We start from the raw sequence: 13742 nt of genomic DNA, 5'->3' as shown, positions 1-13742 counted from the left end.
GAAATACAAACTGTAGTCTTACCCTAACTATCTCCAAGTGCTAAAATTGTAGGTAGTCTTTACCATCTCCTCCGTAGCTAAACCTCAGTTTTAAATGCTGTATAGCTAATGTTATAATATACAATACAGTTAGTTTTGCTGACACAATGAGGTGTTTTGAGACATGTACCTCCGTAAGTTTTTATGCACATACAAGTGCAATAGCATCCTTGTACTCCTCAAGATTTTATTTAAACAAATATGAGTCAAAACATTTCATGAATTCAAGTCTAAATACAGGCAGAATACAGGGAAGAACATTAGCTTCTAGAAGAACATGCTCCATATCTTTAAAGGTATACCTGCATTAGTTTTGTATCATGTCCTGTATACACGACAATACCCAAGACCCATTGAGTGTTCCTCAGTTGTGCACCTCTTAGCAAGATCTGGTCTGGACCAACAGGAACTGGGCTGCAAAGCAAGAAGTATGCATCTCTCAATTCTGGACAATGCTTTCAGGAAATAGTTAGCCTTTCAGCGTTACTCCCCCCTCTTCAAAACAAGAAAAAAAAAAGTATTTTAATGAACTTATATTGCCCACAATCTTACATTATCCATGCAACACACAGTTTTCACAGTTTTCAGCGCTGTTTTGAAACCCTAAGCACAGCAGAAGGTGGGTGATTCAAGGGAGCTGCTGTAATTGCCCAGAACTTGAGGCAGCTCTAAAGCCTACTCTGTGCTTCACTTTATTAGCCAAAGTCTCACACCCATTACAGAGAAGCATCACACTTGCAAACAGACAATTCATTCAAAGTACTCTATAACCTTACACATGTCATTTAAGAAACATTTTGGTAAAACTGCATTACCCATGAGATTTTTTCAAGCGACAAGCAAGTGATCTGACACTATTTTTGCATCTGTCACTATTCAGCTTACATGACCAAATGGTATACCTTTGGTGCAGGAAAACAAGTACAGCAAGACAAAACCTGTACACTCCTGCTGACTCTTCAAGTCCTACTACTTATAGTATTGAATGTATATTCTCAGTTCTTTTCTTTCAAGAGTTGCAACAGATACAAGTCACACTGATAAAACTCCAGATTCTGTAATCTTTTTCCTGTATATACCTGAACTTGGTACAGCCTTTGGCTCCCGTTGGACTGTAAAGGGTTCCAGTTTCCTCTCCATGTCTCCTGTAGCAGGACACCCCTAAAAATATAACCATTTCCTCTGCTCTTTCTTAAGTGTCTCTTTAGACTAAAAGAAGAGCTGATTCCAAAGAAGCCATGTCTCACTTAAAAAGCAGAAGACTCCACAGAAAGGCAGAACTATGTCATCTTAAACTGGCAGATGCTCTGACTCACAGATGATAATTGTTTGCCTTATGCCCACCCCACCCAAAATAGGCATATAATCAATGTTGGAGATGAAAAGCATGCAGGAACTATTTCTCCCAACCAAATGAGTTTATGGCTCTGTTTTCAAGGTGGTACCTTTGACCATCTAAGCGCAAGTTCCCAGTGAAGTCGTAGAGATGGCGGTTCGGCCCTTCGCATTCTATCCTTCCAGATACTTTCATCAGTTCTTCTCTTGACTGGAGACTAGCAGTTTGAGACAATCCCTGCACAGACCAATCCAAGTGAGGTTCTTGTCAAAAAACAATTAGAAAGCAAACTAGGGAAAAAAAAGTAATTTCTTCCAATAATTCAGATAACCCCACAGTCAAGCAAATTTGATTTCTCATTTTGTGTTTTTAGATGAGTATTCAACAACTTTCCTGCAAAACTTAACTATTACGGACATACTTACATAGGATTTTCTTAAATTCCTCTACCAAAAAGCCTACACAATCTCTGTGATGAAGAGGAAATTCACACCCACAAAGCATGATGTTCACGTGTGCAGAAGGAAGTAGGATACAAGCAGCACGAACAAGCTTGGCGTTTCTCTCAAAGTATAGCTAGCTCTGCTAATGTATTACTGCTGCTAAATATAGTCCCTCTTAAGTGTAGTCTCTCCTAGCTCACTACAGCCATTGTGCTCTGATGCTGCTCAAGGTTAATTACAAACCCACTACGCAACTATAACCTAACACATTGTCACTCCATCTCAGACTGCACTCATAAAACTCTATTGCTTTTCATCTGATCACTTCCACTTGCTAAGAGTGATCCATTTTTAAGTTTCTCTTGCCAGAATTTGACTGCAGCACTGCAAGCCAGAACAAAGCTTTAAGAAGAAACCCTCCACAACCTTATTTTTGTATTTTAAGCACGTGTCCAGAAGCAAATAAAATCTGACAAGAACCCAAATTTGACCTATCGGGCTGACCCAGAACAGGAAATCATGTTTCCTCAAGTGTAGTAAACAAGCATTTGTACAGCTTTTTAAACTTTTTTTTTTTTAATATATTTCTACATACATTTATGTATCAAAATCCTAATCCAAACTCATTTTTCATATCTCTGGGAAAGAAGGCAAAGAGATTCTGAACTATTTCTAAACACCATAATGAACATGGTTTTCTTCAACAAAACCAGAAATATCAAACTTAACTACTTACCACAAACAGGAAACAAGTTAACTGAAGCATAATAAAAGGTTCCTTTGAGCACTCCAGAGGGAGAAGCAACAGACTGGCACATTTAACAGCAGAAATCGTATCTCTGACCACAAGTACAAGCCTTTTTTTTTTTTTTTGTGATAAATACAGCACTTCAGCATTTCAATTCTGCTTACTCTTTGGAAGCACTGTGTATCAACACAACTTCTTGCTGACGTTCTTTATATTAAATTAGTAAGAAATGCCTGGGTTTCCCAGTAAGATTAGTATTATCAAATAGTTACTTGATAAAAAAACTCATCCATCAATGGGCACAATTAGCTTCATATTTCACTCTCAGAGTTTCAGAGCACTAGCGGTGTTACTCTCTGCTTTAGTCTAAAAGACTTTCACCATCTCTCCAAAAATGGAGAAAAGTCTAAAAAAGTTTAAACTCAAAAAAAAAAAGCCATTATTGTATTCACAAAATCCTTTTACTTGAAAACTCCACCTTTGGGAAAAAATTATCATGGCTTAGGGAAAGCAAAAAGGCACCAATAGATAAAAGAAGACTCCATCACTACCTGAAAGTCCATTCCAAAAGCTATGTCAACAGATCTCATTTGGCAAGGGAGTAGAGAGCAGATACATAATATGTTCACAGTTTCTAGTTTGTAACGATAGCTCTGCAGCTTCTGCATCTCCAATAAATATGAATGCAAGAGCTGCAATTCATTCTCAGTACAAAACATCCACCAGAAAACCTATGCCAGGTTTCTCCCAGCTACGATGCCATATGCATCTAAGAATGGACACCTGAACACCTCAGGATTAGAGATGTGCTTGACTCAAAGAGACAAAGGAAAAAAACCTAAGTATTGGGAGTGTTTTACATTATTCTGACAGAAGTTACGGATATCATTAGCAAGCTGTAAGATTGATAAAAGTACTCCCTGCACCTCAAGCAAAACACAGCCAAGGCCTGCTTGATTCCTCTTTGTAGGCTTGTGCTCCCCGCTTTCCTCTGGATTACTTCCTTAGACTTGTAAATGAAACATTATTGCCTGGGTTTGTATCTGTCAGAAAAAAGGCTTACAGAAAACTGAAAAGAGATGCATATTTTGTTGTCTTTTATATATATATATATATATATATATATATGTGTGTATATGTGTGTATATATATATTATTTTAAACAGTACTGGTATTGCTGTCATGCAAGCTACAGTCTGCCTTGCAACTAACACTAGTACCTAGAGGAAAAACAGCAAAGTTCACTTTGTTTTACCTGTCGTATTTTAAGATTCGTTTCCCCATCGAGATTAGCTGTTTCAATATAGCACATGGCTTGAGGTTCACTGTAAGGAGCACAACAAGATTGTCAATACTGAAAATTAATTACTTTTTATATACTACTTTTGCAGTGAAGTGGTCCATGATACATGTCTTCAATGCACTGCAGAAGAGAAAAATCAATACTGGTGGCACAGAACCATGAAAGAACCAGGTAAAAGCACATATTTTTCAGAAATGCCTTTGAATATGAATGCTTTAATGCATGAAATTATACAGAAAGACAGGTCTAAATCAGGTTATAAAGAATTTTACAAATCACGATTAACTTAGATGCCTGAAAAAAATATTTTACACTGTAGTCCATAATATTGCTTCAGATTGCAAGAGCTATGGATAAATGAAATGCTAAATAATGAGGAGTGTAAGAAGTGGAAACGCAATGGGATGAAGAGGGTAGTGCCCTATACTATTGAGTTTTGTCTGTGAACCATGCACACTAAAGGTTGTAGCCACAGGACCACCTTGAAGTTGAGAAACTTCTGGAAGTACACCTGAAGTCACTGCTAAGCAGTGTTTATTTCCCCCCCTCTTTTAAAAAATCAGAAAAGGTATGGTAAGATCAAGGACTGTGATCTGCATCTTCTAGAGATATTTCTTCCCTTACCAAAAGTGGCAAAAAGTCTTTCTCACAGTTGTGCAGATTTGCTGTTAGTCGAGGTCTTACCTATATCTAAAGTCGAAAATCTCTACATAGAACAACATTACCTTATTATAGGTGCTACCTAACACCAAATATTTCCTGACATACTATTTAAGATTTAAAACCTCTGTATGGCACCACCAAAACTGTTTTTACCACTGTCTTTTTAGGCTGTTAGGGAACACCAGTTTCATACCAGGACCCAAATCATGTGCTCCTTCAGCATATCACTATTCATACTCTTGAGATGTTGCTATTTGCTTTCCAAAATAACCAATTACAGCAAACATAATTAGCAGAAGCATCAGCAACAAAAGGCTTCTTAGAAAAAGTTTTGTTAAGAAATGGACAGGTACATATATAACAGTAAGTAGCTAGATTTTTCTCTTCATTGATAGTTTCTTCAAGAAGAAAGGTGCAGAGACTGTCTTTTACCTCCTCCTATATGACCAGCCTGAACCCAAACCCAAGAAAGTTATCTGAAAGTTCAATTTGATTCCAATTGCACCCATTAGAAATAGTTTATCCACTACAACTAAAGTGGTTAACCCATGAGGGAGAACTCTCACAAGGCAATTGCTTGCATTTCCACAGAAATGTAGAAGTGTTTCCATACAAAGCTTTATTTGGATTCAAATCACTTTATTTCTGCTTCACGTAAACTTATTCTGTATGTGAACTTCTTTGATGTCACCCTTCTTCTATGAAGCAAAAAGAGAATCAAGATAACAAACAATCATCTATTTCAACTCTAACATTCAGTTCAGACAAAGTCAACACACACAAGCAAGAAACTCCCACCCATTCAGAGCATGCAATGCCTTCTGGTGAACTGAGGACACTTAACATTGTCGTTTAAAAGAATCATGGAAACAAAACCAATTGTATAGCAGAACTGCCATAGAAATTGCTATTTATTTCAAGCAAAGCATCTTCTAAAATCAAAATACTTTGGGTTTAATTCTTCAGTTATATGATTAGCAATAATAACAGGTTAGTAGAATAATATAGAACAAAAAGCTGACCCATGCAAGTTAAGGTATAAATCAGAAAGGTGTGTTTTTTGTGTTTTTTGTTTTGTATAACAAATTAAAGAAGTTCTAGCAGAACAAGTATTTCTCAATACTGAAACAAAGTTATGTCTAATTAACATATAGCCTAATTAACTGCATGTGAAGGTTGACAACTGTTTATTATAAAAAGTGGTTTTGTTTTTATAAATCCAACACTGTAAACCATGGAATGAAGATACCTAATGAATGAAGATTTCTACTTGGAAAAAAAAAGCGAGAACAAAAACTGCACTAGTGTCTCTTGTTCAAATCTCTCTTGCCTGTGTGCTTAGTGGTGTTGATTTGATCCCTTAAGCTGTCCAACAAAATACAGAAGATAGTGCAGCAGTTGAATACCATCCCAAATGCTTCCATGAATCACCAACCAGCCTTCATTTTTCACCATATCTGTTTAAAGTAAGTTGTCCCATATCCCACAAGGGGAAAAGGGCAGTACTCATTTTGCTGTTGCTACCACACTAGGGATGATGCAACACATGTAATGCCCAAAGACAACAAGCATATGAATGAAGCCCAAAACCTATTCTGCTGGCTAGTTATTTAGATGCCAGCTGGACTCGGTTTTTGAAATTATTGAATAACTTTAGAAGAAATCTTTCTTGAGGGGCGAGAAAATATGCTGGAAATTCAATGGAATTAACTGGAAGAAAACTGAAATTTCCTTGATTAAATGGAGGGGTCCTCAGAAGGCCATAGAACAATTACCTGCATCAAGCTTGTGCAACAGATCTTCCATCTTCCAAACTCAGTGATCCACTTGGTGTATTACAAGTATGTAACACTACCAAGTCTTTAAGAAGAACCTATCAGCAATGATAAGGGAAGTAATTGCCTAGTAAAGCATGTTTTGACATTGTTGAAGTTTGATTTTAGATGTGGAGAAGAGTAGTGTCATCTGATGTCTGTTTTTATTACTAGCAAATACAGAGTTTAGAGCCCTCTGCACCTCAGTTCATCAGACATTTCCACACCCATTCAGGATACCTGGAAGATATAATGATCATGTCTGCTGGAAGATGCTGCCCATTGGTGACCTTCACAATATCGCCTACTGCTACCTGGTGAATCAGGGGCAGGAGTACAGTAGCATGGAAGAGAAAAACAAACAGTATGCTCGTCTGCAATGTTAGTTTGTTATTTTCCTTCACCCAAAAGAACATCATGCACAAAACAACTACAGACAGTGCTGCTGGAAGTTGGAGTACTTTTCACTGCAAATTTGAAAATCTAGTACCAAAACCTTCCCTTTTCTGAAGGCTAAGTAAAGTATTCTCTATAGCAAAAATAAATGTATACTCTATTGAGTAAAATTCTGTGGCTTATTTGTAGAAAAAGTGATTGGTTTATTCTATAATCCAGCTATTATACAAATTTGATTTCATTTCTTTAAGCACAGTCCTATCTAACCCACAGAAAGATTTCTCCAGGTGAAAAAGTACCTTTACTTAAAGTTTACTTTCCTCAAGTGTCTCTCTTATTTTTTCTCCACATTACTTATGCACCTAAGTAATACACTGCTTGTATTAGTCCCTAGCAAGAAGCATACCGTCCCTACAGATAGACAATATTAGCCAGTTCTTTCCTGGCCTATAGTCACTTGATATTCGCAAAGTTATAATTTCTGGAGTACAGAAGACCTAACAGTTTCCAGCACCTGTAAAAGGTGTCACACATACTCGGTCCTTCTTACAAGTAAAGCCCCGTGCAACTCTCAAGACAGTAAGCCAGGACCACCTGAAGCATATCAGACTGTTTAGCATCCCCTGTATTGCCCACTGAAATGGGCCTAAAATACTTGAACACGTTAATTTATTAAAAATAAAACAGATGGCATGTTTGAACAGGGAAAGTCATTAGTCCTGTTTGGATCCCACTGAAAAATTCCCTTTTATTTCAGCACAAAAAATATCAGAAGTCTGTCTTAGAGTAAACATGTTGATAGCACAAAACAGTTCATCTCTAACAACATAGGCAAGCCTGGACAATATGCAGGTGCAAGACAGACCAATTCGAGAAGTGCTTGAGAAGTCAAAGGGTATAAATAAGGGGGAAGGGGAAGGAACAACCACAGTTTGCAGGCTCAGCTTCAACCACTGTCGTTGCATTCAGTATCCTCATTATAAACAGGGCATCGAATAGCATAAACACTACCATGAGGCTTCAGAATCCCCAGTAATCTTTAGTTTAGTTCTGTTACAGTCTAACACTTCAGTAGGATTGCATTTAGGTCTCCTGCGCTAAGTCGTATTTCCCAGAGGTTATAAAAGACTGTACTTCTCCTTAGTTTCCTTTATTAGTTAACAGAGCTAATTTTTTCTTAAAAGGGAATTAAGAGCCACAGTCAGATCACTGCATCCTGAAGGATTTCAGCAAGTTCTACCAATAAATCTCAGCAGGGCCCAGAATAGGGCTTCTCACAACCTGGATTCAGCGTGCTGCAGGGCTTCTCTTCCTTACTTGAGCAAACACCTTACTAATTAGCCTCTAAACAGAAAAACTTTTGAGCACAGATATCAGTATAAGCCTGTTAGACTTCTCTGAGAAGTACAACATTGCAGTGAAAGTTCCTCTCTAGACATGGATAGAGAACAAAATACTATTTGTACCCTGAGGCATATTAACTATCAAGCAAGAATACTTAAAACAGCTCATCAGCATTTGTCTGAAACGTAGTACTAAAATTTTTAGGTTGGTACTCGGTGCCTTGCTCATGGCAATTTTCAGTATTACAACTTAGAGGATCCCCCCCACCCCAGGTCGCAGGGAATTCTCACGCAAGGCATGGTAACTCTAGGCCTCTCACTTTATTCCAGCAAGAAAAATTTGTGAACACCTTCTCCTGCCCCTAATTTTATTTACCTCTTTCCATATAATGTTCTGCCACATCCCATTTCTTAGAACTGGAAAGAAAATTTAAAGTTAGATCAGAATAAATAACCAAGACACAGACAAATTTCAAAAATGACAGCAGCAGCAGGGAACATTGACTGGAGTGAGAACTAGCACACAAATCAGAAAAATACTTTTCAGAAGTTTGGACCATGTTTTGTCCAAAGCTGTAGACACATACATTGAAGAAAGGATAGGATTCCCTTAACGTTTACATGCAATCAGTTATCACCTGATAGGAAATAGTTGGTGGCCTGACTTCTTCTTGGCATTTCATTTGCAGAAGGTGGATATCATTACTCACTCCTTAAATAAAAGGGCACTGCTGCTCATCATCAATCAGTACTAGGAAATATCTTCACCATATCAGGCTTTTGTTTGCTTTGCTTCTCACCTATTCCCTTGGATTTCACTCCATTTTCACTCTGATCCACCTAGCCTCACTACCATCTCATTCCACCATACAGGGCTTAGACTTAAGTGTCAAGCAGACCCAAAATCCTACCAAAAAGCAAAGACCAACTTTGACAGAAGTAGAATCTTAGGTTTTGACCCTAGTCAAAGCTGAAAGGGATAGGGGTGTGGGGCTTGGCAGGGGAGCAAGGAACTGAAACAGGCCTTAGCTTCTGTAGTGCCCAGGTCCTACGGTGTCTTAACACACGTATTGATCATCTACTTGGAAACACTGTCCACCCAGTAGTTCTTCAGGTACTCCTGCATTTACTTTATACAACCCTAACCTAAACAGTAATGTCAAATATATCTATATATGCCCAGCCATCGTCAGGTAACCAAGGCCGGTCCAGCTCTGAGCACATCACGTACACCTAAATAACACCAAACCCTTCACTGAAAGCAGCTGTGGCCAGTTTTTAAAGAGGTTCAGAAATGCAGCGTGTAACAGATGAAGGTTGAAGAGCCTGGCCCCCTATTTGAGGTGTGAACAATTTTCTCCTCAGTCCTATGCAATTCACACGTAGCTCATTTGAAGAGCACACCCAAGTCCCCAGAAGGTACAATTCAACCAGATACAGCCTCAGCTGTCCAACCCACACTATGCAATTTTGAAAAAAAAAACAGCTGACAAACTTTTACAGCCTCGGTGGGTTTTAAACAGTCAGGGCAGTGTTCTGGAGAAGAAGAAAACTGCTTGGTTTTCAGGAAGGGGCTGAGCATTGTCTACCATTGGACAACCTTGAAGTTATATCAGCTTTTAAATTCTGAAAGTTTCATCCCCCCACTTCTCACCCCCAAGTGTGACATTGTCAGCATCAATCTCAAACACTTTGTAAGGTTTGGTGCTAACACACCTAGTCCAAAAAGACATTCACTCACTACCGTTATGACAGTTTAAGCAACAGCATTGTTTAAAAAAAAACAACGTGTTCTGGTATTCCATATTTGCACTTCAAATACTTAAAATTTAGTCTTACCTACTGTTTTCTTTTTATTCACTGCACTGTCTGCCTTATGCCTTTTCTGCAAGGAAAAACATTTCATTATACTTCATTACATTTCATTAGATTCTGAAACTATTAGAGCTAGAAACAGGACAGACCACAAGAGGATACACCGGGTCCTTTCTGCCTGTGTGATAGTTTTGAAAAAAGCCACATTGATCATCTAAATCCAAATAGTTTATAAAAGAAAATAACGCGGCTTTAGACAACAGTCAACAACATGTTGAAAATCAGACCAAAACCTGGATCAATAGCAAAAAACTTAAGTCTCCAAAACTGTTTTTTTGGAGAGAAAAAAAGCAGAAGTAGTAGTGAGCGACAGTGTATTTAGATGACAGTTGTAGTATACATGCTATGTGTTTAAACTATTTTCTAAGTTATTCATCGGAACTTTGAAAAGTAAAAAGATGCTACTATAAAGAGTGTCTAAGGAACTTAACACAGATTTTCTCCAAAACAGTTTGCTTTACACTGAAATGGATTATTTATTTATTAGTATTATTTATTTTTAATCTCCAGTCTTCAAGACCAACTAAAAAGCCCACATAACTGTCAGGAATCTACAGTACTACTAAAATAACACTGTCTTTCTAGCCAGGTCTTTCTAATGAAAGCACCAGTAAGCAAGTTTGAGTAAGTATAAAGAACCATTCCAGTTTTCACTAAGTTGCTTCCATACAATTTCCTTGATTACCATTTAGCTGTAACAGAAAACAATTTATCTCAGTGTGCTACAGAAATTCTAGTAGTCAACATCTTTGAAAATTAAATGGTACTTTGCCATCATTCAGCATTTGAATCGACTTAGAGATGCATAGCTTTATGGCATTTTATGGCTTTTTGAAGCAACACTTTTGTTGTTAGCACAGATTCCCCATATCATAATCCATACTCACATAGTCTTCTATGATTTCTTTGATGCCAGCAACAGTTAAAATAAATAGCAATGGCACCAAGGTGGTATATCTTCCTGTTGGAGAGACATCTGGAATTTGCTGTGAACAGAGGGAAAAGAGAGATCCATTCTAGGTTAAAAATAAGTTTCTAGTAAATTTATCATTTCATGCAATTATTTCAGCAGAGAGATGGTAGAGCTTAAATTCTTATTTCTGCATGACTGACATCCAAATTCAGTAGACAGACTATCCTCAAAGATCTGACGAAACTACTACTATTAAATTAGACTACTACTATTAAATTAGATGATGAAGTTGTTGGCTTTTGATGATGAAGTTGTTGGCAAAAGTTGGCTTTTTATTTTGTTTCTCCTGACTTAACAAGGAAAGCATTCAACTGATGTTTATCACTGATTCAAAGTGAATACCTGGACTATCTAAACAACCAGTAGTTTCACACGAATCCACACACGCTATTTCCACATAATCACAGAATCATCCAGGTTGGGAGAGACCTCCAAGATCACCCAGTCCAACCTCTTACCTAACACTAACAAGTCCTCCACTAAACCATATCACTAAGCTCAACATCTAAACGTCTTTTAGAGACCTCCAGGGGATGGTGACTCAACCACTTCCCTGGGCAATCCATTCCAACGCCTAACAACCCTTTCAGTAAAGAAGTTCTTCCTAATATCCAACCTAAACCTCCCCTGGCACAACTTGAGCCCATTCCCCCTCGTCCTGTCACCAGGCACGTGGGAGAACAGACCAACCCCCACCTCGCTACACCCTCCTTTCCAGTACAGTCAATAACTCCATATTTTGTGATAGTACTTGTTTTCATTTATTAATAATATAGCGACCTTGATTTTCAGAATTATGTTGAAAAAATATCTATAATACCCTCTAATTTCAACTACTAAGTACATACCTCCTTAATATTACTATTTGATATATGCTTAGAACATACAAGCATAAGGATTCAGGTTATTTAATAACTGTAATGCAGTAAAAGTTCAGTAAAACAATAAAACTATACCTGCAGTAAGGCAATGAAGAGGAAGAATGCATTTGCAGCTTTTCTTATCTGCTCATACAGGAATCGAGGTAGAAAAGTCACCACGCTGTACTTGGCTGTGCTGCAGGTTAAAAGATTTTCATTTTAGGACTTCATCTGAACATCATCCAGGGATTATGACCAAAAAAAAAAATCAAGTAGGTTTCTAAAGCCATTGTTAGAAAATGGTTTAAATCTCATACAGTAAAGACGAGTATAGAATACGAAGGAATAAAGTTGTCTGTGTTATAAGAAAGAACTGTACAGAACAAGAGGTATCATACAAAGCCAGAAGGCTGACAGTCCCCCTTTAATCAGCTGAACCTTTATAACTGGAAAAACCATCATATAACTTGCTATCTGTCCAAACTCCAGTACCATGAAGAGGCAGCCTTTTAGTTCAGGTTAAAGCACCTGAGCGCTTACCCCCATCACAACCTAGATTGTAATATTGGGGTAGGCAGAGTTAAACAACATTAAAATGAGAAATTCTACAGTGCTATTTTTGAACTGCCTCTTTTCCTAGCTCAGAACCATCCTAAGTCCAGTTATGAACAATCTTCCATAATAACAATACACACTTTTTCAGAATAAGCTTTTCTTTTTCCACAAATAGTGGTTTTTGTTCGTTTTTTAAAAAGGTAAAAGAAAAGTATCCTGCACTAACTCGTCTCTAAGCTATGCAACTACTCACCCTCCTCACACCAAACCCAGCTATGGCTATTACAGAAAGCATGACTACAATTTCAGGAAGAGTGGCCCAGATGACAAGAAAGTTTAACCACTGAATTTTTAAATGAGTTATATAAGCCACACCCAAGTTGTCAAATTACCAAAAAACAGCTTAAAAGAGATCAAAACTATTATATGCAAGCCCTTGCTCTCTGAACGTGATTTACTGTGATCTACACGCTTTCTTGACATAGGTTCTGCAGCACGAATTTTCTTGCACTGTCTGAGCAAGTATGAGAAAGGGTCAATCCAGCAGCACACAACATTCCATTATATGAAGAGAAAAATACATGCTTTTTACAGTTAAAAAAGCAACTCTGACTTATTTGCTATGGAATTACCACAGCACCTTCCCTCCCTTATCTACTCGGCATTAGCATGAGCTGGAACTTGAAAAACCAAGTGCTCGCAGCTATAGTACAGCTGTCTTCCCCCAGACACTGAACGTAATCTCTGCAAGAGCCAGACAACCAGTGACAGGCAGGTTTTTTCGGTTTTTCAGTTTTTAAAATAAAGGTGGTTTATGTTTCCAGGGAACAGAGAACTGAAAGATAATCCTCCTTTCATGAAAGGAGAAATTGTTTCCCGAAGCACCGCTAACACAGCTCCTCAAACACAGAAAAGATGCCGTTTTATTGAAGCTTCCCAAGTCAAGAGCACCTTCCCATTAAGTATGACCCTCTCTGTGAAATGTTTTGCCGATTCTCTCGCACCTTTAAGCCTCTCAGAGTAATTGAAACCCATGGCACTACCACTCACACATCACGAAACAAAAATCAAATGCTTTGTCTACACGATCTGCCTTTCACAACTGATTGCTATGCACAGAACTTACTATAACCTTGATCAACAGGCAATTAAGTACAGCAGGAATCTCTTAACGTTTATCTTTGTACGTACAAGGTTAGAGAAGGGCATTCTCCAAGACTTATCTATGTGCTTGAACCATTTTCTCCCACTTGGCTTTTCCCAGCCCCAGCTCCGAGTCATTTAATGAGACCCCGATGCACCTTCCAGAAGAAAACAGTGACAGGAGACGTGACAGCACCATCTGTTCAAGAAGCTCTGCGTTGGACACTGGAGTACAATTAGTGGGGGAGCAG

General features: G+C 38.1%; 1 protein-coding gene across 9 annotated transcripts in view; it reads right to left on the bottom strand.

Annotated features, from left to right (window-relative positions):
- ATP8A2 (ATPase phospholipid transporting 8A2) overlaps positions 1–13742 on the bottom strand; it is a 328555-nt gene that overhangs the window by 266194 nt on the left and 48619 nt on the right. For all 9 annotated transcript variants that reach the window (XM_040543949.1, XM_040543951.1, XM_040543954.1 and 6 more), the window contains 8 exons: positions 11890–11989; positions 10848–10946; positions 9925–9970; positions 8462–8502; positions 6587–6660; positions 3822–3891; positions 1485–1612; positions 342–453 (listed from right to left, as the gene is read on the bottom strand). In XM_040543949.1, coding sequence (XP_040399883.1) covers positions 342–453; positions 1485–1612; positions 3822–3891; positions 6587–6660; positions 8462–8502; positions 9925–9970; positions 10848–10946; positions 11890–11989 — 670 coding nt within the window. The remainder of the gene's footprint in view (positions 1–341; positions 454–1484; positions 1613–3821; positions 3892–6586; positions 6661–8461; positions 8503–9924; positions 9971–10847; positions 10947–11889; positions 11990–13742) is intronic.

The sequence above is a fragment of the Cygnus olor genome, chromosome 1 (genome assembly GCF_009769625.2).
Source record: "Cygnus olor isolate bCygOlo1 chromosome 1, bCygOlo1.pri.v2, whole genome shotgun sequence".
NCBI lineage: Eukaryota > Metazoa > Chordata > Aves > Anseriformes > Anatidae > Cygnus > Cygnus olor.
This window is presented reverse-complemented; position numbering and strand designations above follow the sequence as displayed.